General features: G+C 37.0%; 1 protein-coding gene and 1 non-coding gene across 5 annotated transcripts in view; one reads left to right on the forward strand and one right to left on the reverse strand.

Annotated features, from left to right (window-relative positions):
* Sfi1 (SFI1 centrin binding protein) overlaps positions 1–24,843 on the forward strand; it is a 99,810-nt gene that overhangs the window by 31,626 nt on the left and 43,341 nt on the right. For all 4 annotated transcript variants that reach the window (XR_007109911.1, XR_007109912.1, XR_007109913.1 and 1 more), the window contains exons 7-11: positions 3,254–3,364; positions 5,342–5,436; positions 13,069–13,186; positions 13,869–13,928; positions 15,985–16,087. Coding sequence is in view for 1 of the 4 variants with exons in the window: in XM_047562358.1 (XP_047418314.1) it covers positions 3,254–3,364; positions 5,342–5,436; positions 13,069–13,186; positions 13,869–13,928; positions 15,985–16,087 (487 nt within the window). In the remaining 3 variants the exon portion in view is untranslated. The remainder of the gene's footprint in view (positions 1–3,253; positions 3,365–5,341; positions 5,437–13,068; positions 13,187–13,868; positions 13,929–15,984; positions 16,088–24,843) is intronic.
* Trnav-cac (transfer RNA valine (anticodon CAC)) lies at positions 14,340–14,413 on the reverse strand. The gene has a single exon. It is a non-coding gene; the product is annotated as a tRNA-Val (tRNA).

Genomic DNA, 24,843 nt, shown 5'->3' on the forward strand with positions numbered 1-24,843 from the left:
TTCTGCTGAAAATAAAAACCACAGTCCTTACTGGGGCCTACAAACCCATCTTCTGTTTTGTCTGTCTTACTGATTTTTTTTCATTCCTGGTGTTATATTTTTAATTTTTCAGGAATACTTTCTTGTTCTTTGAATGTTCCTTTTAAAAAAATAGTATAGTATCCTGGAAGCTCATAGTTTTTTGAGAATAATGTCAGGATTGGCTTGTTTTTAGCTTTGTCGCTGATACTGTTTCTTTGAGGCTCTTTTTTGTGCTTTTGGGTACTGTTTCATGTTGGAGTCTTTTTTGAAATAGCAAGAGAGTCTGTGATGTTTGTTCATATTTAACAGACACTAAAAAGCGAATTTTAGGCTTTATGTGTTTATACTTATAAATCAAGGGTTTCCCCAGGCTTTGGGGACAGAATCCAGGAGATTTCATTGGGTAACCTTCAACTGTCAGCATCTCTGAAGGCCTTTTTTTCTTAATTTATCTTCAGTTTTCCTCAGAGTAGAGGAATCATCTGAATTTCTTCTGGCGTGGGATCTGCTTAAAGTGGGAGGTGATAGTTATAAATTTGTCTGCAAGCAGGAAGTGGAGTTTCACTGTTCATTATGTCAACCCTCAGTTTAAGGAGTGTCTCCAGAGCTTTGCCTAGTAGTCTAGAATCTGGTGCCCCTCTGGTTTAGCCTCTCCAGAGAGAAACTGAGTCTTGGCTTGGGTGAACAAGATCTAGGAACCTAACAACTTGTGATATAATCCTCTCTCTTCATCTCCATCAAGGGCTTCTCTTTTCCAGGGTAGGCCAGCATAGTTAAGGAAGTTGCACACCTCATGGCATTGCAGGATGTGGGAAAGGAATGAACCAGGGTCCCAATATCCACTTTGAGATCAAGCCCTTCTGCTAGGCTCCACCCTTGAAAGGTTCCACTACCTTCCTGTAACTCCACAGGCTGACAACTGAACCTTCAACATGTGCACCTTTGTGAGACATTTATCCAAATACAGCATGTCATTCCTTTCTTCAGAAAGCCTTTTTTTCTCCTCTTATCCCCATGTCATTTCAGTTCTCTGCCTTCTCTGATTTGGTGACTTAGTTGCCACTTGTGTACCTACTTTTTTATCACCTAAACTTTGCTGACATCTTGTCTATTATCTTCTGCTGTATTTTATTTGTGTGCGTATATGCCTTTTAAAATGCATTTGCTATTATTTTAGTGGTGTTTTGGGAAGGGAAGGAGGTAGATGGGTATGTTCACTGCACAATGTGCAAATGGTACTTAAGTTTTAAAATTATGAACAAATCTGTTGAAAATTTCAAACACTACAAAAACTTAACAATTTAGAAAATTTCAGTCTCTAATACCTCTCTGAGAACCATTGGTAATAATTTGGTATTCTGCAGGTCTTTTCAGGCTTTTGATATGTATAATAAAATCATTTACATATGCATGAACACATATATGCATATATTTATATGCTTTTGTATTACATGTTATATAATTCCAACATATGGGTGCTGAATATACATTATTTTATTTTGTTTTTTTGTCCGGGGGATTTACCCCAGGGATCCTTTACCACTGAACTATTTCCCCAGCCCTTTGTATTTTTCAGTTTGAGACAGGGTCTTACTAAGTTGCTGATGCTGGCCTTGAACTTGTGATCCTCTTTTCTCAGCCTCCTGAGTAACTGGGATTATTAACATATGCTACTGCACCTGGCTGAATATACATAAAGTATTCATTTAACAAATGGTGCCAGCTAGGTGTCATGGTGCATGCCTGTAATCTCAGCAACTCAGGAGACTGAGGCAGGAGGACCACAAGTTCGAGACCAGCCTCAGCAACTTAACACCCTAAGCAACTTAGGCTGGGGATGTAGGTCAGTGGTAAAGCACCTCTGGATTCAATTCTCAGTGCAAAAAAAAAAAAGGTACCATATTATACATACCATACAATTATTTTTCCTAAATGTCTGCTCATTTTTATACCTTTACCTCTACTTCTTTCATGAAAATTAACTACAACACATTGATTAAATTAGTCTTTTTTGGGGGGGCATTTGTGCTCTTCTTAAAAATTATTAATAATAATAAGGTGAATTTCCTTATGAATATCTTTGATTTTTTTTTTTTTTTTTTGGTACCAGGCATTGAATCCTGGCGCGCTTAACCATTGAGCCACATCCCCAGCCCTCTTTTTTTTTTTTTTTTTAACTGCTTGAGACAGGGTCTTGCTAAGTTCTCAGAACCTCACTAAATAACTGAGACTGACTTTGAACTCATGATCCTCTTGCCTCAGCCTGCTGAACCTCTATGCACCACTATGCCCAGCTTCCTTATGAATAACTTTGTAAGCCAGCTTGAAAAATCTGAGTGGGCAAGAAGGAATGTCAGCCTGAAGAACCTTGAAAGAAATTCAAATTGTTTGACAGGACCCATATTCTTGAGTTATCAATCACCTTAACAGTGCTTTGTTAGCATCAGCACTGTCATTGCTTATTTGTTTTCTTACTACCTTTTCCCTCTCTTCATTTTCTCTTACCTCTCTTATGGTGTTTATTTATAACTCTCCTGGCCAGGTTTCATTTAAACTATCATTCATGTTCCTGTTAAATATTGGGGATACCATTAGGCATTTGCTTGTCTTGTAACATTAATCTCCTTAACATATAAATGAGAAGTAACAACCACATTTTAGGAATAAAAAATATTTTGTGGTCTGATGAATTAATTTGAAATAATTCTCAATTCACTTATTAAATTAAGATTTTAATTTTACTTTAGCATCTCTAGTCAATAAGATATATAGTATGAATTTTTTTATCCTCATTTCTTGCTTAATAGTCTAAGTTTTTGGGCTGGGGAGATAGCTCAGTCGGTAGAGTGCTTGCCTTGCAAGCACGAGGCCCTGGGTTCGATCCTCAGTACCGCAAAAAAAAAAAAAAAAAAAAAATAGTTCTAAGTTTTGATGTGAAAAAGTTAAATATGTCTATTTTAATTTATTTTGGTGTTTACTTTTTGTTAAGAAGGTGATGGTAATAAGAAACTGATTTTGGGATGAATGCTAGCTCCAACTTCATCTTTTTTTTTTTTTTTTTTTTTTTTTTCAGTTTTTTTTGTAGTTGCCAATGGACCTTTATTTTATTTATTTATATATGGTGCTGAGAATCAAACCCAGTGCATACTAGGCGAGTGCTCTACCACTGAGCTACAACTCCTGCCCTCCAACTTCATCTTGTCTAACTCTCTTATGTTTTTCATGGCCCAAGGTTTTACTATGAGGAGAGACTACTACGGAAAGTCTTTGAAGAATGGAAAGAAGAGTGGTGGGTTTTACATCGAGAATGGAAACTCTGTGTTCGAGCCAACTGTCACTATAGGTCAGATTGTGTGTCACATTACTTCATTTTAAAATATAGATTTTTAAATTACACATTTTATAATATAGATTTGACATATTTTGAGATTCCTTGTTGGCATGTTTCTGGTCAAAAGGAGTAAATCCTTAGATTGCTTTCTAGTTTTCTTCAAATCATTTTTAGAGTAAGTAATTTTAAGTCCTAAATTAAACCCAAATATGCATGCATGCACATGTATGTGTACATACATATGCACACACAATCCTCTAATAACCATTACATATTGATCATGCTAATGATTTGAATGGGGTTTTTTACTGATTCTCACTTACATTTCTGAGAGTGTTCTGTTATTTAAAAAGTATTGTTCTAATTTATATTGATTATAGGAGGAAAATATATGCCCATTATAGAACATTAAGAAAATAGAGAAACTGGATGTGTAGCTGAATGGTACAGGGAATGCTGAACGACCTAAATTCAATCCTCTGAATGGGAGGAAAAAAAAAAGGAAAATAGAAAATAAACATTCTTAATTATTGACATTCACATTCATATTTCCTGAGATGAAGGGAATAAAGTAAAAAATTGGGAAATAGATCAAATACTCAATTTTAGATCTTTTCTTTTTTAAAAAAGCATATGTACATTGTATCTTTAAGATGATATTGACTGTCATTATAGTCACTTTAGTTGGGACAGGAGTTCTGACTTACAGCTATTTCACATTAAAAATAGACCTATTGAGTTCCTGGTGTGGTGGTGCATCCCTGTGATGCCAGTGGCTGGGGAAGCTGAGACAGGAGGCTTGAAGTACAAAACCAGCCTCAGCAAGTTAGTGAGGCCCTAAGCAACTTAGAAAGACCCTGTGTCTAAATATAACATAAAAAGGGCCAGGTACGCATGACTCAGTGGTTGAGCACCCCTGGGTTCAATCTCTGCTACCAAAAAAAAAAAAAAAAAATGGAGAGAGACAGACACACACACACACTGAACAGTTCTAAAAGCTGATAGAGTATGAAATCATGTTTTGGAATTGGGGTGGTGAAATTATGGAGGGATGAAAGTCTCAAGATGTGTGGTGTTTGTATCAAGGAGAAGAAAAAGGAGAAAGTGCCATTGACCATATTTCAGTGCAGAGGAGAAATAATGTTTTTCATAGTGTGTATGATTAAAATGATTGAGATATGAGTGTCCTTCCAAATGTCATGGCTTTGTGCATGTTGAAAGTGAAGTTATTTCTAGGAGAAGTCAAGCTTTTATTTCTCAGTGACACTTAAAGGTATAGAAAATGACTTTTTCAAGGAGGATAATTTCACTGTGATTATAGGAAATGGAATTTTTGCTTAAGTGCTTATAGGTTTTTTTGTGTGTGTCAGAAGCCTCTGTGTTCCAAGTATAGAACAGACTGGATATGCTGAATTGAGAGTTATTTTGTCTTAAAATGCCATTAGTGGGCTGGGGATATAGCTCAGTTGATAAAGTGCTTGCCTTGAATGCACAGGGCCCTGGGTTCAATCCCCATCACCCCCCCAAAAAAAAACTGACATTAGTGCTGGGTGCAGTGTTGCACATCTGTGATTTCCAGCACCTTGGGAGTATGATGCACGGGATCTCAAGTTCAAGGCCAACCTGGGCAACTTAGCAAGACCCTGTCTCAAAGTGAAAAATACAAAGGGCTGTGGATATAGCTCAGTTCTAAAGCTCTCCTGGGTTCAATCCTCAGTACCAAAAAAAAAAAAAAAGGAAATGCTATTTGCACCAGCTGCAGTGGTGCATGTCTATGGTACCAGTGACTTTGGAGGCTAAGGCAAGAGAATTGTGAGTTTAAGGCCAACCTTGACAATTTAATAAGTCCCTGTCTTAAAATTTAAAAGGGCTAGAAAGGTAGCTCAGTGGTAAGGTGATCCAGGGTTCCATCCCCAGTACCAAAAAAAAAAAAAGAAAAGAAAAGAATATATGCCATGTGTCATTTGCTTTTGCTTTTCTGTTCCTCAGATATTACTTGTACAACCAAATGTTCCAGAATTGGAAGATCTATGTGCATCAGCAGCAAGAGATGAGGAACAAGTACATTAGAGCCGAGGATCATGGTGAGAAAAGGAAGCACATGGTGTAAAGTAGATGCCCACATTTACTTTCACAGAAGCTCTTGGGGAGGACAAACACATTGTCGGGAAGCGTGATTAACTCACAAATACATTGTCTGGAAGCAAGAATAACTCTAGATCAAAGGGAAGATTCCATTTCACTTTTTTCAGAATGTATAATCTCTGAGTGGAGACTCCTGAATAATCAGATCCCTGTGGTTTTCTCCATATGGCATGGTTTCCACACTTAAAGTTCATTTAATGAGACTTTGTCCTGACAATGCCTGTTGGTGCATTGTTCTGGCTATGTATCTGCTATGGCAACTGGGATTGCAGTCTATTTAGCTGTGTTATATCAGTTTTCAGGAGACTTGAGAAGAGTCATATACTACTTATTTCTGAACTCTTTTGCCCAGGTTGCCTCTTAGTGACCCTGTGGTTAGTTTAGTGCTGGTTCTTGTGTGGTTCCTCCATTAGTGGAATCCTAAAACCCATGTGAGGAGTCCAAGGGCAAAAGACAGAATTTCAAAAGGATTATATAACCTGCATTAGCAGCTGCCTCATAGGCATTCCATATGAATGTACCTCAGACTCACCCAGCATGTCACAAATACTTGTCAGCTCCCTTTCCAGGTAGACCTGCTCTTCTTCCTACTTTTCCTAAGAACCTTACTTAGGATGACTGCATGTTTATTCCTCATGCCTCAAATCATCAGTTATCTAATTTTATAAGATAGTCTTCTGTGGTATCACTTGCAGTCATTTTTTCTTGGCCATTGACTGAGAGTAATCCTCATTTTTTTCCCCAGAGTGTTATATGTATCTCTTCAGTCATCTCCCTGTACTTATTTTCTCCCTCTTATTATATGCATAGCTACAAGCATGGTAAGACATAGACTGTAGCATACCACTCTCTTGCGTAAAAGTTTATTTGGTCCAGGGACGTTGGCACACACCTATAATCCCAGCTACTTAGGAGTCTAAGACAGGAGAATCACAAGTTCAAGGCCAGCCTTGGCAACTTAGACCCTGTCTCAAAATAAAAATTAAAATATAGGGCTTGGCAATCAACAAACATATGAAAAAATGTTCACCATCTTTAGTAATAAGAGAAATGCAAATCAAAACTACACTAAGATTCCATCTCACCCCAATTAGAATGGCGATTATCAAGAATACAAGCAACAATAGGTGTTGGAGAGGATGTGGGGAAAAAGGTACACTCATACATTGCTGGTGGGGCTGCAAATTAGTGCAGCCACTCTGGAAAGCAGTGTGGAGATTCCTTAGAAAACTTGGAATGGACCCACCGTTTGACCCAGCTATCCCACTCCTCGGCCTATACCCAAAGGACTTAAAATCAGCATACTTCAGAGATACAGCCACATCAATGTTCATAGCTGCTTAATTCACAATAGCCAGACTGTGGAACCAACCTAGATGTCCTTCAGTTGATGAATGGATAAAGAAACTGTGGTATATATATACAATGGAATATTACTCAGCTATAAAAAATAATAAAATTATGGCATTTGCAGGCAAATGGATGAAATTGGAGAACATCATGCTAAGTGCGATAAGCCAATCTCAAAAATCCAAAGGACGAATGATCTCACTGATAAGCGGATGATGACACATAATGGGGGGTGGGAGGGGTGCAAGAATGGAGGAAGGAGGTGGGAGGGGTGGGAGGGAAGGAAAAAATAACAGAATAATTCAAACATCATTACCCTATGTAACTGTATGATTATGCAAATGGTATGCTGTTACTCCATGTACAAACAGAAACAACATATATCCCATTTGTTTACAATAAAAATAAATTAAAAAAAACACAAAATCAACAAGAAAATAAAGAAGGCAAGACAGGAAGAAAAAAACAAAAACAAAAAAATAAAATATAGGGCTTGGGAAATAGCTCAATGGTAGAGTTAGTACAAAAAAATAAAATAAATCCGTTTGTATTTCCCCTAGTACAAAAAATAAAATAAAATAAAATAAAAAATCCATTTGACTTCTCTTTATAATAAAGTGAAGACTCCTTGGTATGGCATATAAGGTTTTTACTTATTCTCCTGCCCTATGCCCTAACCTCTGGCCACAATGAATGTGCACTTACCTTTCTACCTATTGTCCATCAGTTCCTCCTTTACGTTTATTTTGAGACAGGGTCTTTCTAAGTTGCCCTCACTGGACTGGAAATTTTCCTGTCTTAGCCTCCAGAGTAGCTGGCATTACAGGTATGCACCACTGTACCCAATCATTTTCAACCCGTTTTAGCAAAAGGTGAAAGATTTATGCCATCTAAAGAAATGGATTGACTTATTTCACTTAGCATGATATTCTCTAATTCCATCCATTTACCAGAAATTTCATTCTTCTTTAAAGCTGAGTAATATTCCATTGTGTATGTATGTGTGTATATATATAATATATATATATATATTATATATATATCACATTTTCTTTATCTATTCATCTGTTGAAGGACACCTAAGTTGGTTCCATAGTTTAGCTATTGTGAATTGAGCTGCTACGAATATTGTGGCTGTGTCAACATAGTGTGCTGATTTTAAGTCCTTTGGGTATAAACCAAGGAGTGGGATAGCTGGGTCAAATGGTGGTTCCATTCCAAGTTTTCTGAGGAATCTCCATACTGCTTTCCAGAGTGGTTGCACCAATCTGCATTCCCACCAGCAATGTATGAGTGTATATTTTCCCCCATATCCTTGACAACACTTACTGCTTGTATTCTTGATCATTGCCATTCTGACTGGAGTGAGATGAAATCTTAGAGTAGTTTTGATTTGCATTTCTCTAATTGCTAGAGATGAAAAACATTTTTTCATGTTTGTTGATTGATTGTATTTCTTCTGTGAAGTGGAAAAAACCTCATCTTTGACAGTTACAAATAGTGAAGGATGGTAGAGCACTTGCCTACCATGTTCAGAATCCTGGGTTTGAACCCCAGCTCTGCAAAAAATAAAAAATAAATAAATTTTGAATAGTGTTGGTAGAATCATTCATGTATAGGTTTCTGTGTAGATACTTCTCTTGGTTAAATAATCTGAAAATATTGTTGAATCATACACTAGTAGGTATGTTCAATTTTTTTTTTTTTTTTTTTTTTTTTTTTTTGTGGTGCTGGGGATCGAACCCAGGGCCCTGTGCTTGTAAGGCAAGCCCTTTACCAACTGAGCTATCTCCCCAGCCCAAGGTATGTTCAATTTTGTAAGAGGCTGTCAAACTGTTTTCCACTGTGGTGGTATCATTTGCATTCTCATCAGCAATTTTTGAAGATTGTACTTGTTCCATATCCTCACTAGCTCTTAGTGTTGCTATCTGGAAAAAAAAAATGTTTTAACTATACTGATAGGTCAGTATAGGTGTCTCATTGTGACTTTAGTTTGAATTTCCCTAATAAGTAATGATGTTGAATATCTTTTCCTGTGTGTATGTCCTTATTTGCAATCTCTTTCTCTCCTTTTTGGTGAAATGTCTGTTCAAGATCTTTTGTTTGGACTGGGGCTGTATCTCAGTGGCAGAGCTCTTGCCTAGCACATGTGAAGTACTGGGTTTGATCCTTAGTACTGCATAAAAATAAACAAATAATGGCATGCTGTCCATGTACAACTAGGAAAAAAAAAAAAAAAAAAAAAGGGTCTCCTGCCTTAGCCTCCCAAACCACTGGTATCATAGGCATGCACTGTTCCAGGCTTTGTTGAAGATTTTTGCTTCTGTGTTCATATGGGATGTTGCTCTGTTTTCTTTTTTGTAATGTTTTGGTCTGGTTTTGGTTAATACTGGGTAATACTGGTCAAATAGAATGTATTGGAAAGTATTTCAGCCTCATCTATTTTCTGACAGAGATTTGTAGAATTGGTATTATTTTTTCCTTAAATGTTTAGTTAAATTCTCTGAAATCCTCTAGTCCTTGCATTTTCTCTGTTGAAGGATTTTAAGCTTTTGAGTTCAAGTTTTTAAATAGATGTAAGGTTATTTTTGTTATTTTTTGAGTGAGTTTTTAAGGAATTGGTCCATTTCAAATATGTTGTCAATTTTATGGTCATGGAATATTTCATTAACTTCAACGTGCTACAGAATCTGTAGTCAGAACCCTTTTTTAATTCTACATGTTGGTGATTTGTGTCTTCAGTCTTTTTATTTTTGACCATTCTGACCAGAGCTTTATCTGTTATTAGACTCTGCAAGTAACCATCTTTTGTGTTCATTGATGTTCTGTACTATTTTTTGTCTTCAAGTTCCTTAAATTTTGTTCCTATCTGTATTATTATCTTCTGCAAACTTTGTTTTTTTTTAATTTTTATTCTTTTTAGTTATACATGACAGTAGAATGTATTTTGACATATCAAACATACATGGAAGCTTTGGTTTTAATTTTTCTAGTTTCTTAAGTGCAAGTTGAGGTTGTTGATTTGAGACATTAGTTACATATAAAGTTCCCTTAAAGTGTTTTAACTGCATCATGCAAATTTTAATGTTATATTTGTTTTCATTCAGTTAAAAAATATTTCTAATTTCACTTCAGACTTTTCCTTCTTTTTTTTTTTTTTTTTCCCTTGTACTGGGATAGCTCCTATCAGCAGCAGTCTACTACTGGTCTATATCCCCGGTCTTTTTTATTTTTTATTTTAAAACAGGATCTCATTGAGTTGTCCAGCCTGGCTTGGAACTTGTAGTTCTTTTGCCTCAGCCTCCAAGTTGCTGGGATTAGGCACATGCCCCACAGATAATTTAAAAGTGTGCTTAGTTTCCTAATATTTGGGTATTTTCTAGTGTCTTTCTACTAAGAATTTCTAGTTTATTCCATTATGGATTAGAGAATAAGATACAGTATGATTTCAGTCCTTTTAATTTAAAGGTTTGGTTTGTTGGCCCAGAATATGTCCTGTCTTATAAATGTTCCACATTTACTTGAAAAATGTGTATTCTGCTAGCTTACATTTTTATTTATAGTTATAATTAATGTAGCTTACACATTATGGAACAGAAGGGAATTTTTAAGATTAAAAAAATTATTTCCAAAATATGAGTTCTTTTAGGCCATAGAGAGAATTACAGTCCTCCCATTGTCACATATATCAGAATCATGGCAGAGACAGTGCACATTCCTGTGTTCTGTGCCTAGAAAATGATAGCTAGCATTTATTAGATATGTTTGTAAAGCATAAACTAAATTATTTATGAAAAACATACCTATAAGAGAGTACCATTTTATAGATGAGGAACTTTTGTGAGGTTACTTTGCTTATAAGGGAAAAAAAATCAGTATTGAAACCTATCTTTAGTTGGGCACAGTGGTGCACACCTGTAATACCAGCAATTTGGGAATCTGATGGAGGAAGATTGCAAGTTCAAGACCCACCTCAGCAACTTAGCAAGGCCATAAGCAACTTAGTGAGATCCTCTCTCAAAATAAAAAATAAAAAGGACTGAGAATGTGGCTCAGTGGTAAAGTGTTCCTGGGTTCAATCCCCAGTGCTGTGACCATCACAGCCAATACTGGTGAGGGGTGATGAGGGATTAGAAAAGAAAAACTCATGAAGATTATGAAAGATAAATAGCTAGGATCAGGTAGAGTGTTGCTTTCTGATGGAGAAGCAGATCTAAAGAGTTACACCAGCAATTTTTATTTATATATGTGTGATTATCAGGTTAATGCAAGCATTATTGTTTCTACTGAGGAAAGTTATAGAAACTAGAACATCTATGTAGCCTTTCTGCAGTTGCATTGTGCAATATTAGCTTTGAGTGGCACTCAGGGAGGTCCATGGTTAAAAGTTACTGTTAAGTGGGCAGGCTCAGGAGTATCAGAGCTGATGAAGCATTGTGGTTGTCTAGCAATTAGAATTCCTTTATTCCTAGGAGCTATGTGCCTGAGATCAAGGTCGAATCTGATAAGACTCTTGCACAGAGCCTTCTCTGACAGGGTGATACCACAGCAGCTAGGTATCCTGTGCCCTTGCACAGAAACATTCCCAGACAGCAAGCATGCCACAGCCATGAAGTCATCAGAGACCCCCAACCTCAGTCACTGTTCCCCCATTGTCTGTCACTGCTCTTCAACCCCAGCATACTTCCTCCAAACAAAATTTTAAGAATCCCAGCTTGTCTTACTCAGGAGACCAGATTCTAGACCTCAGTACCGTACTAGTCCTCATACCCAACATATGCTGAATCCTGAGGTCTGGGATGAGCCCAAGGAAGAGAGATGTTAAAATCTCCTTCATATTTTGATTTGAAATATAAAATAGCTATAGTCATCTGGCCACATTTTGGAGAATGTTAAAAAAAAATGGTTTACATAATTTTATTTTCTCTAGTGTATTTCATAAAGCAAAGAAATTTACTTCATTAGTGATGATTTTCATAGTGGAAGTAGAATTTACCACAAAAGGAGAACTGTGAGCCCTTGCATCTCCTGTGTGTAATAAATTATCTTTCCTTCATGATCATTACTTGTCCTTTATAGTCTGTTTCCCAAACAGCTAAATCTTCCCTTTTTTTTTTTCCTTTTTAAAATAAGATGGAGGGACTGGGGATATAGCTCAGTTGTTTGAGTGCTTGCCTAACATGTGTGCAGCCCTGGGTTCAATCCCTAGTACCAAAAAAAAAAAGAAAAAAAAAAAAAATGGAGTACTGCTATGATGCTTAGGTAGGTTGGCCTCAAACTCCTGGGCTTAAAGAATCCTCTTACCTAGACTATAAGTGTGTGCCACTATCCCTGGCTCATCTTTTTGTTTGTTTGTTTGTTTGTTTGTTTTTTTGTGGTGCTGGGGATTGAACCCAGGGCCTTGTGCTTGTGAGGCGAGCACTCTACCAACTGATCTATCTCCCCAGCCCCTCATCTTCTTTTTGTCTAGCTTATTCTACTTCATAATTATTACTTTGAATAACAAGTTTTATAGCATGATTTGTTTTTTCTTTAACTTTATATTGAGGAAAGATTTAAACAATGAACTTTGATGCATCCATCACCCAACTTCAACAATTATCAACTCCTACCCGTTTTGTCACATTCCTGTAGTGCTCCCTTTTTTGCTGCCTATTTATTCACATCATTTGATCTGTAAATACTGTAGAATATGTATTTATTAAAAATAAGCAATTTTAGAGTGAAGGATTTCTGCACAGTTCAGTATGTTGATTTTCATATAAATGATTTGTGACTTAATGTCGTCTTATATACTTGCATCCTTGTTTTTCTTTGAGTTTTTAATTTTGTAGCACTTCACAACTTTTCCAGCAGGGGGTACCTCAAGGCTGGAGGGGGAGGGAAGTATTTGAAGACTGGTTGAGTACAGAGAGCCCTTGAGCTTTCATTGTAACCCAGAGTAATTCATCTTCTGTCAGCCCTTTAAAAACCATCTCTTGCTAGGTGTGGTGGTGTACACCTGTAATTCCAGTCACTTTGCTAGACTGAGGCAGGAGGAATTTAGTGAGGCAATTTAGTGAGGCCCTAAGCAATTTAGGAAGGCCCTGTCTCAAAAAAAAGGGGTTGAGGATGTGGTTCAGTGGTTAAGCACCCCTGTGTTCTATCCTTAGCACCAAAAATAAAAATAAAATAAAATAAAATAAAATAAAAAATAAAAAACATCTCTTTGGTATATCTAGATGCAAAACAAAAGATGCGAAAAGCCTGGAAATCCTGGTTGATTTACGTGTTTGTTCGTAGAACCAAACTACAGATGCAGACCATTGCTCTGGAGTTTAGGCAACGGAGTATCTTACAGTGAGTATGCTCAATTGCCCTATAGATTAGCAGCCATTATTTTACCTCAGCAGTTTTATGCTAATTTAACCCACCTGAAAAAAATGTTTTGAACACAGCTGATGCCTAATATTTATTGATAAATTGTTCAACTACAAAGATTAAACTTTCTCATAATTAATCCTTCTTGAGTACTTTACTGTGTTATAAACCCTATGTTCAATAGATGTTGTTTATTGATAACTTTAAAAATAATAAAAAATAAAATCTGTGTTAAGTTAGTGTAATGTGTTAATTTTTTAATGTGACGTATCTCATTTAATTCTCATCATAAACTGTAAGGCCCAGGAAGGTTGCCTGAACTCATGTAAGTTGTAATTGGCAAAACTAGGGCTCACCCACCCTTGCTTTTAACTACTGCTCTGCATTACATCTCATCAACATTGTGGACACATTGGAGGACATGAAGTAGTCATGATATGTGTACCAGCAAACTACTATATAATGAGACTGATTCCCCTGTGTGTTGTCTCTGTATGTGTACCAAGTATCCAGATATGTGTACCAGTGAGCTACTGTATAACGGCTGATTCCACTTTACATTGTCTCTGATGATTCTCTGGGTCCTGATTGGCAGTATACTAAAAGCTCAACATCTACCCAGAAAACCTGGGCACTAAATATAGCATGGATATCTTTGCAGCTACACTGACTTGGATTTGAATCCCTGTTTCAACATACATTATTGGGACACTTCACTTCTGTAAGTCGTCATTTTCTCATCTGTGAAGTAGGCACACTGTTGGGAATCTTTCAAGGTTGCCATTGAGAATAAATAAAGTAATATTTTTAAGCAGTGTCCAGAACATCAGTGAACGTAAAGAAGTTATTTAAATAGGGATAAAATAGTTATCTTAAATTTATTCAGTATTTTGAAATAACTAATATGCAATTCTAGTTGAGTCTGTGCAATATATTTTATTCAATCGATTCATTTACTCAATGTATATTTATTGCAGGCTTAAAATGTTCTGGGACTATACTGGTGCTGGAGCTATGTTCAGGGAACTTGTAATTCCCTAAAAAAATTTTTTTTAATTTAGATTGGTTTTTTTTTTGTTTGTTTGTTTGATTTTGTTTTTTAATTAGGGCTTTAGTAAATGTTTTTTTTTTTTTGCGGTACTGGGGATTGAACCCGGGGCCTTGTGCTTGTGAGGCAAACACTCTACCAACTGAGCTATATCCCCAGCCCAGTAAATGTTTTACATAGTAGTTGGGTTCATCCTGAAAAACTTATACATGCATGGCAATCAGTTTTGGTTCATGACTTTCCCCTTTTTCCATACCCCTAAAATTTTTTAATTTCTTTTTTTTAAAATTTTTAAAAAAATTTGTTCATGGACTTTTATTTATTTTTTTTTGTGGTGCTGAGGATCGAACCCAGTGCCTCACACATGCTAGGCAAGTGCTCTGCCACTGAGCCACAACCCCAGCCCTAAGTTTTAAAATTCTTATAAAGAAAAGTGATAATTCAGGATAGCTAGAGATTGTTAATGATGCATTAGCATGGTATTGTTTAGGAAAAAGGAGAGAGGTCTTTGTGGGTAGAGTGATCAGGCAAACAATTTGTTTCTCTAAAACAGAGGTTGCAAACTCTCATTTTCTCATATTGTTTTCCTACAGCAAATTAGAAAATAAGCAGGGACTGGCAATGTGGTTCAGTGGTAGAGTGCTGGCTAGTATGCATGAGACCATTTTCAATCCCTAGGACCACCAAAAAAAAAAAAAGGAAGAAAAATCCCCCAAGACTTAACTGAAAACCTGGCTAAGATAGTAGGAAGGGATGGGATCCAAAAAGACTGGAAATCTAAAAGCCACTGTTTTTTGTAACTTCTTCAGTAAAACCTTCTAATTTTTATTTCTATTTATTTATTTATTTATTGCAGTACTATAGACTAAATCCAGGGTGCTCTACCATTGAGGCACACCCCCAACTTGTTTGTTTGTTTGTTTGTTTATTTATACCAAGGATTGAATCCAGGGGTGCTTCAGCACTGAACCACATCCCCAGCATGTTTTACTTTTTATTTTGAGACAAGGTCTTGTTAAGTTGCTTAGAGCCTCACTAAGTTGTTGAGGCTGTCCTTGAACTTGTGATCCTCCTACCTCTTGCCTCCCAAGTTGCTGGGATTATAGGTATGCTCCACCACATCCAGCTTACTGTTGATTTTTTAAAAAAATATTTTTAGTTATACATGGATGCAATACCTTCATTTTATTTATTTTTATGTGGTACCAAAGATTGAACCCAGGGCCTCACTCATGCTAGGCAAGTACTCTACCACTGAGCCACAACCCCAGCCCTTATTTTTGATTTTTAAGTCAGGTTCTTACCAAGTTTCTGAGGCTGGCCTCAAACTTTCAATCCTCTTGCATTCTCAACCTCCTGAGTCACTGGGGTTATAGTCATGTACCACTGCATCTGGATCCTGATTTTTTAAATGTTGGCAATAATTCAGGGGTTTAGAAAATAAACTGTAGGCCAGAGCAAGTCTGTAGTGCCTAAGGCTGGATGTGACTTTAGGTGTCATGTTTCCACATGGGCAACTCTAGGACTCTTTCCTTCTTTTTCTCTTTTCTTTTCCTTTCTTCCTTTCTTTCTTTTCTTTTCTTTCGCAGTGGATCTAGCAGACATCAGTTTAGAGATGGCACTGTGAGGGAAGGGTACTTGAGCTGAGGGTGTGAGGCCTAGCCTATAATGACCTTTCTCTTTTCTGGATGGTTTTTTCCTGACTTTTGTCTTTGATTTACTCTTTCAGGGTATGGTGGAGCAAGTGGAGATGGCAACTAGGACAGGCCTACATGACCCACGTTCTGGATGCCACAGCTATAAAGCATAGGGCCTTGAGCCTCCAGCTACAGGTGAGTCCAACAAACTTGGGGTTTTTTGTTTGTTTGTTTGTTTGTTTTTTGTATGCTGGAGATTGAACCCATGGCCTTATGCATGCAAGGCAAGTACTCTACCAACAGAGTTATATCCCCAGCCTCAAACTTAGTTTTTGGTGTTCTCTGTCTGTGTTGTTAAGCCCCATACACAGAAAGGGCAGGGTCAGACTCCCAACAGGAAGCCATCCTGCTCCAGCCTGTTGTTGAGAGGGAAGCTCAGGGGGCTGATGAGAGGGTGGGTGGCAGAAGTAGTGTGGAAGACTGAGCTTTTCAGCAGAAAAGTACTGCTATTAGAAACATGCAGAGGCTTGTCCCAGGTATGATGCCCATGGTTTCTGAGAGCTTCTGGTAAATATGGAACTGGAGGGGATTTATGAATTAATTACAAATTATTTAAGGAAACAGCAGTGTGCTCTTATTTCCTCATTACTGTTTTTCTACAGCTAATTAGAAAATAATGCAGGCAGAAAAGAAATTAAGCCAAAAAGAAAACCCTGCTTCTTTTTCCTTCAGTTTTGTTTGTCTCAGGGGTTTCTTTTTGGGAAGTCACTAGGTTTTGGTCAGGACTAAGGACTTACCAAAACTATGGTATGGTAAAACTTTATTACTACATTTGGTGTCTCTGAATTTGTCACTTTTTTATATCTGTTGGGTATTTTTAAGGTTGCCAAGTCAGTTACAAAAAAATAGAACAGGAAGGAGGAAAAAAGTGCCTGTTATTAATTGTAGGAGCAGTATTTTTTTTTAATCTGATAACATATTGCATAGTCTTTACAAGTATATGGAGGTAATACACAAGTAGATATATAGGACTGAGGGTGTAGTTTAGTGGTAAAGCACATATTTAGCATGTGTGAAGCCATGAGTTCAGTCCCCAGCATTTGAGGGGGAAAAGTACATATAGTCATCTAGATCATAATAAACTTTGGTCGGTAAGCCCAATGTGGCCTGCTTTCTGATCTTGTAAATAAAGATTTATGGGGATGCCACTACCCCCATTCCTTCATGTATTATCTATGACTGCTTTGAGGCTACAAGGACAGAGTTGAGTAATTGCAGCAGAAACCATGTAACCTACAAAGACCCTTTAAGAAAAAGCTCACTGACCCCTGAACTTGTTATTTCTTCTAAGGCAATTGCAAGGAAATAAGAGATGCAGCTTAATGATAATTACAGTAGCAACAGCAATAATACCTTTTTATTATTTTTTTCCTGGAGTTCCAGAGATCAAACCTAAGGCCTCACACATCACATGTGCTCTACCGCTGATCTATACCCTAATCCTCAAGAGCTTTTATTGTGATCTTACTTGAGTTAGGCCCTGTACTAAGTACTTTACATAATTATCTCAGTTGATTTTTATAATTCTTTTTCCTTGAACCCTGTATTATTGTTGAGAAAACTAGGCAGGTTAAGTAACTTGAACCAGAATCATACACATAACAAAGGTCAGAACCAGGATTTAACACAAGTTAAACTGCAACGCTGTTCTCTAAACCATCATGCCGTATTGTCTTTATGAGACCTATAACCTCAAAAGGGAGATGGAATTGATGAATGGGACAGTGTTGTAAACATGGAAGCATAATGAGACTGATTTTCTGTCTCTGATGGACAACTGTATGAGTGTTCCTTTCAGATACCCACTTTGAGAGGCTATAAACTCATTTTACTTATCCTACTATTACTCAGAACATTTTTAGAATTCTCCTTTTGCAGTTATCTTCAAAGTTTGCAACAACAGGTTTGATTGAATATTTTTAGCAATAAGATGTTTTCATGGTTTGAGGTTAAATTTAACTTATATAAAAAGTCAAAAGTCATTCTGAGGCCAGGCATGGTGGTACATGCCTATAATCCTAGTGAATCAGGAAACTGAGGCAGGAGGATAGCAAGTTCAAGGGAAACTTGGGCAGCTTAGTGAGATCCCGCCTCAAAATTTAAAAAAAATCTGTATATATATATATATATATATATATATATATATATATATATGGGCTGGGGTTGTAGCTCAGTGGTAGAGCACTTGCCTTGCATATATGAGGCACTGGGTTTGATCCTGTACACCACATAAAAATAAAGATTGTGTCCACCTACCAAGAAATATTTAAAACAAATGTATATATGAAGCTCTGGGGGTATAGCTTTGTGGTAAAGTACCCCAATGTTTGGCCCATAGTACTGAGTGGGTGGGGATCATTCTGAGTCAGATCGAGTGAAAAATGTGAGTAATCAAGGAGCTCTGTTGACATAGACCAAAAAACTAGATAAGTCTGTAAGACTGTACTTCATTGTCTGGAGTATAAGTAATAGTGCCTTGTGTCTGTAAATACCACATGATTTACAAAGCACTTACCCTTAAGTCATTTCTCTTATCCTTACAACATCTCTATAAATTAGGCCAGGACAATCATCATGAGGTAGGTGAGATTTTAGAAAATAAAACTAGGTATTTCAAATGTAGAAACTAAATATAAAACATTTGTAAGACTATTAGCACATATCCAAGTAACCACCACCCAAATTTAAAAGGTGTTTTATATCACTCCAGAATTACTCAAAGTAATAAAATGTAATGGATGCTACCAGGGCCCTACCTTTCTTCCCTTCTCTTGCTTCTCGTCTCAGAGGTAACCACTGTTCTAATCCTGATGTGACCACTCTCCTGTATTTTTTTTTTTTCTTGGAGTAATGTGTGTATATATATCCATAAAGAATAAGCTTTATGGTTTTTTGTAATTATAATATTTATGAATGGTGCCATTCTGTATATTTACTTTGTAGCTTACTTGCTTTTAATGCAACAGTATATTTTTGAGATTTATTCATGTAGATATACAAAGTATTATTTTGTTTTATTTATTTATTTTTTTTGTGGTGCCTGGCATCAAACCTAGATCCTCTTTTATGCTAGGCAAGTGCTGTACTACTGATCCACGCTCAGCCCTCACAGAGATCTTTTAATTGTATATTATGCCTATTATATGAATAAGGGACAGTTTATTTTCTCATTCACTCATGGACTGTTGGTTAGTTCTGCTGTTGGCAATTAGAATGCTGCAGAGAGCTTTCTTAAACATATCTTTGTACAAATGTTCCCTAGTCTGGTGGCTAGAAGTAAAATTGCTGTGTCATTGGGTTTTCATTTCTTCATCCTTATTAAATATCACCTTTGTTCTGTAGTGGTATGCCAATCAGTGTGCAAATACTTTGGTTCTGATTTCTTTCGGCCTCATAAGAATGATCATTTTTGCCAGTATGACAGGTGTGTAAAGATTTCACTGATTCCTAGTGAGGCTGAGCATCTTTTCATAGACTTATTTATTATTTGTGTTTCTGCTTTTGAGTTTGCTTACATCAGTCACTACTGTTGGGTAATTTGGAATTTTTTCTTTTTTCTGTGTATGTATGTGTGTGGTACTGGGAATTGAACCTAGGGCTTTGCACATTCTAGTGAGCTATGTCACTACCCCTGGAATTTTCTTTTTTTCTCTTGGTACAAGGGCTTGAACCCAAGGGTTCCTAACCACTGAGCGACATTCCCAACCCTTGTTTTTATTTTGAAACATGGTCTAAGTTGCTTAGGGCCTTGATAAGTTGCTGAGGCTGTCTTAAAATTGCTATCCTTCTGCCTCAGCCTGTTGAGCCACTGGAATTACAGGCATGTGCCACCATGCCTGGCTCTTCGAATTTTCTTTTTGATTTGTAGACATTGTTGATTCCATTTCCTCATACTTTTCTTTATAGGTTGCAGGTGCTTTTTCTATTCTGTGTTTATGGTATTTTTTTTATAGATGAGTTTTTTTTCAGTGTGATTTAATTTTTTATTTTCCTTTAGGATTTGGTCTTTGTTACTTCTTGGGTTTAATTTTATGAATTGTATGAAACAGGATCTTAGTTTATTGTTTTCCATAGGGATAGTCAATTGCTCCAACATTATTTACTTATGCCATCTTTCATCTTTTTTATATTCATTAGTAATTCACTTGATAGATCAGAGTCTCATCTATTCATGGATCTGTTTCTAGGATCTCTGTTCAATTTTTTTAAGTCAATACTTAATTATTTTAGTTACTATTTAATAAAGCAGTTAAGAAAAAACACTGGTTCTCAAGTCAGACTGCCCAGGTGGTAGTTCTACATCTATCACCTATTAGTTTTGTGCCTCTGAATGAGCTGCTTAACCTTCATGTATCTCAGATTTCTTATTTGGAAGCAGGTATACCTTGCAAAATTATTGAAGATTTAGTAATGTGCTGAAGATACATGAACATGTTGAAGATAGATGTAATGGGCTTAGAGATATGCCTGGAATATAGAAATTTTCAATTAATGCTTTTTATTATTCCAATTACTATATAGCTATTAAGTCTCCTATATGATTCTTGAGTCACTATATATGGAAAAGGATCTTCTTTATTCTTGTTTTTAAAAAATTGTCTTGATTATGCTTCTTATTAATTTTTTTTACTGTAAACAAATGGGGTACAACTTGTTTCTCTGGTTGTACATGAAGTAGAGTCGCACCATTTGTGTAACCATATACGTATATAGGATAATGATGTTTGTCTCATTCTGTTATTTTTCCTTCCCCCATCCCCTCCCCACTCCTCTTTTTCCTCTGTGCAATCCATCTTTCCTCCATTCTTGCCTCCCTCCTACCCCCCATTATGTATCATCATGTGCTTATCAGAGAGATCATTTGTCCTTTGGTTTTTTGGGATTGACTTCTTTCTTTCTTTTTTTTTTTAAGATTTTTTTAAAAAATTATTTTTATTAAGCATTTAATTTTTTAAAGACTGCATTTTGATTCATTGTACAAAAATGGGATACATAATTTTGTTTCTATGGTTGTACACAATGCAGATTCATACCATTCGTGTAAACATACATGTACATAGGGCAATGATGTCTGTCTCATTCCACCATTTTTCATACCCCCCTCTGTCTCATTTTCTTCTACATATTCTAAAGTTCCCCCATTATTCTCTCATTCCCCAACCCCATTATATATCATCCTCTGCTTATCAGGGACAATATTCGGCTTTTGGTTTTTTGGGCTTGTCTTATTTCACTTAGCATGATATTCTCCAGTCCATCCATTTATTTGTAAATGCCATAATATTATTCTTCTTTATGACTGAGTAATATTCTATTGTGTATATATACCACAGTTTCTTTATCCATTCATCTATTAAAGGATATCTAGGTTGGTTCCTCAATCTGGCTATTGTGAATTGAGCAGCTATGAACATTGATGTGGCTGCATCACTGTAGTATACTGATTTTAAGTCCTTTGGGTATAAACCGAGGAGTGGGATAGCGGTGTCAAATGGTGGTTCCATTCGAAGGTTTCTGAGGAATCTCCACACTGCTTCCCAGAGTGGCTGCACTAATTTGCAACCCCACCAGCAATGTATGAGTGTACCTTTTTCCCCACATCCTCTCCAACACCTATTATTGCTTGTATTCTTGATAATCGCCATTCTAATTGGAGTGAGATGGAATCTTAGTGTAGTTTTGATTTGCATTTCTCTTATTACTAGAGATGTTGAACATTTTTTCATATATCTGTTGATTGCTTGTAGATCTTCTTTTAACTGTTAATTGATGCGATCATTCAGTGTCTGTGTTTGCTCTCTCATCTCATCGTTTGCTTCTCTGATCATTTTAATTATGTTCATTCTGAACTCCCTTTGTGACATTGCTTCTGCCATGCTGTCATTGGATTTTATTGATGTAGCATCTAGGTTTGTTTGGGACATTTTCTTCCCTTGTTTTCTCATATTGCTCAGGTATCTTCCCCTCTAGTAGTGAAAATCTGAGATATTGCAGTTTTCCCCCTATTGACTTATAGTTCCCTGTAGGTTTCCAATAACTCACCTCCTAGCCTTCAGTAGCCTGAAATCTTGGAGGAACTTTATAATACAGTGATCCACAAAGGAAGCTGCCCCTCTAGTAGTGGTGGCCTCCAGGTGAGGTATATTCCGTGCTAATGGGCAGAGGCGCCTCCACGTGTTGACTGATGGTCAGCCAAAGGGGCACTAGACTGCGGGACTAGGACCCAGACCCAGACCTGGGTCTCTGGTTCTATTGCCCCAGCGGGGAAGTCTTGCCCTGTGGGGAAGACTCAGCCGGTGGGGAAGTCTTGCTGGGCAGCTCTCCTCCACGAAGTTCCCTGCTGTCCGGATCTACTGCCCCGGCCGGGGAGCCTTGCCTGGTGGGGAAGACTCATCCGGAGGGTCTGAGCTGGTCCCGAGTCTCTCAATACCTTCTCTTCTTGAATACTGAGTCCTGGAGTGACATGGAGTGCAGTCACCCTCTAGTCCACCATCTTGCCATTCTCTGCTTCTTATTAATTTTAGGATCAATTTCTCAAGTTCACAACAAAGCTGGCTAGAACTTTTATTATAATTCATTGACTTTTGACAACAGGTTGGGGAAATTGTCATGTTTTCAAAATTAAGTCATCTTATCCATGAATTTCATATATCTTGGAATTTACTGGTAAGCACAAGTGGAGAGTAAGAATGAAGTCATAGGGTAACAGGAAGCCAAACCATATATGGCCTTGCAGTCCACATCTCACAGAAGCTTTGGCTTTTATTCCAGAGGAGGTGAGGAGCTAATGACTGTGAGCAAAGGAATGATGTGATAGCCCCTAATTGTTAACAAGGGTTTGGGATAAGAAAGGGAAGAAGATTCATGAATATGCATGTGTCTGTTTTTGCCTATATCTCCAAGAAGAAATAATGGAAAAATAAACAATTTCCAAAAAATGGTTACTTAATAAGCTGGGCATGGTGGTGCTTGCCTGTAATCCCAGTGACTTGGGAGGCTGAGGCAGAAGGATTGCAAGTTCAAAGCCAGCCTCAGCAACTTGGCAAGGCCCTAAGCAACTTATTGAGACCCTGTCTCAAAATAAAAAAATTAAAAATGTCGGGGAAGCACTTCTGGATTCAATCCTCGGTTCAAAAAAAAAAAAGTTACTTATAGGAAGAGGAAGAGAACCGGGAATGAGTACCTCTGTGAATTAACTTTGTTACATAGTTTTAACTTTGGAACTATGTAGACATTTATATAATTGAAAAGCAAAAATAAAGGAAATTGAAGCAAAACATACCAAATTTGTAACAAAATATTTACTTCATGGTACTTCAAAATAGTCTGCCTGTTCATTTCTACTGGAATGGATTCTAAGGACACAAAAGACTGCTAAGCAATCTAAAAATGTGTTCAGTTGTCTTATTAGCAGGTTTGGGGAATTCTTATGTTGAAACTATTGTAGCCACATTGTGAGATTAAGCAAATAACTATGACACTGTCATTAGGAGTCAGGATTTTTAGTGCAAAAGGAAAGATACAGGTATAAAATAAATTAAAAGCCCTATAATCTGTGACTGGAAATACAAATATCAGTTTGGACCCATGGTTTTATTTTACTTATAATTTTTTAAATTGCTTTTTAGTTGTTGATGGACCTTTAATTTATATATTTCTATGGGGTGCTAAAAATCTTACCTAGTGCTTCAAACGTGCCAGGCAAGCACTTTACCACTGAGCCACAACCCCAGCCCCCCTATTTTATTTTATCTTAAAAAAATGTATTTTTAAATGTTTTTACTGAAAAAGACTTAGAAACAGTGGCAATAGTGTTGCATCTCAGGCAGGAAATAGAAAAATTAAAACTAGGATGTAGTATGCTAAAAAATGAGGAAATTAAGAAACACTAGGGGGGCTGGGGAGATAGCTCAGTCGGTAGAGTGCTTGCCTTGTAAGCACAAGGTCCTGGGTTTGATCCCCAGCACCCCAAAAAAAAAAAAAAAGAAACACTAGGGAGGTTGTGTCAGGAAGGACCCAGGAGCCAGTGAGAGCCAATTTGAAACCCATAGGTTTAAGATAGAAAAATTGGGACTGTTATGGGGCGTAACTTAAGAACAGACTGATCACCACTGAGAAATCCAAATTTGAGAGTCTTTATTAAGCTGGCCGGCTGACTGTCCCACACAATGTCCCAAAAAATGGCTATTAGGAGAACAGCCCCGACCATAGGGTTGTAGGGGTTCTTTTACCAAAAATCACATCAATCATAAGCATCTGTTGCTGTGATTCAAAATTACAAACTAACATCATGAGATCATCAACGGAGGGGGAAGTGGGTCAAAATGACCCTTACAAACTAAGGAATGGTACTAACATCCACACAATCACCGTTCACATGGTACATTGTTTAGGAGGAACAGGAATCAAAAGAGAGCAATTTTTCATTACATAAGAATTGTCATTTTGTATTGCTAAACATGTCATGCTAAGTAACTGATGATGGGGACAGAGGTGGGGTGTTCCCATGGGAAAAGCTTATTTACTACATAACATGGAGTCTCAGAGCAAAATGGAGTCTGTCTGGCCTCTAACATTCTCACGGAACCAGATCTATCAGCCCACAACAGGGACATTAAAAAAAATGCCTGGAATGGATTGAGAAATATCAAATATCTAAAAATTCATGCATTCAAAATGATTTTTTAAAAAACCCATTGATCTTTATTTTGAGTCATTAGGGCATTAATTCAACTCTTTGAAAGTTAATGAAGGCAACAAAATTAACTCATTATGTCTAATCATCCCAGATGTGGAACAGCTATGAAAAGTTAAATCATGTGGGGGCGTATACCTATAATCCCAGTGGCTCCAGAGGCTGAGGCAGAAGGATCTCGAGTCCAAAGCCAGCT

The sequence above is a fragment of the Sciurus carolinensis genome, chromosome 8 (genome assembly GCF_902686445.1).
Source record: "Sciurus carolinensis chromosome 8, mSciCar1.2, whole genome shotgun sequence".
Taxonomy (NCBI): domain Eukaryota; kingdom Metazoa; phylum Chordata; class Mammalia; order Rodentia; family Sciuridae; genus Sciurus; species Sciurus carolinensis.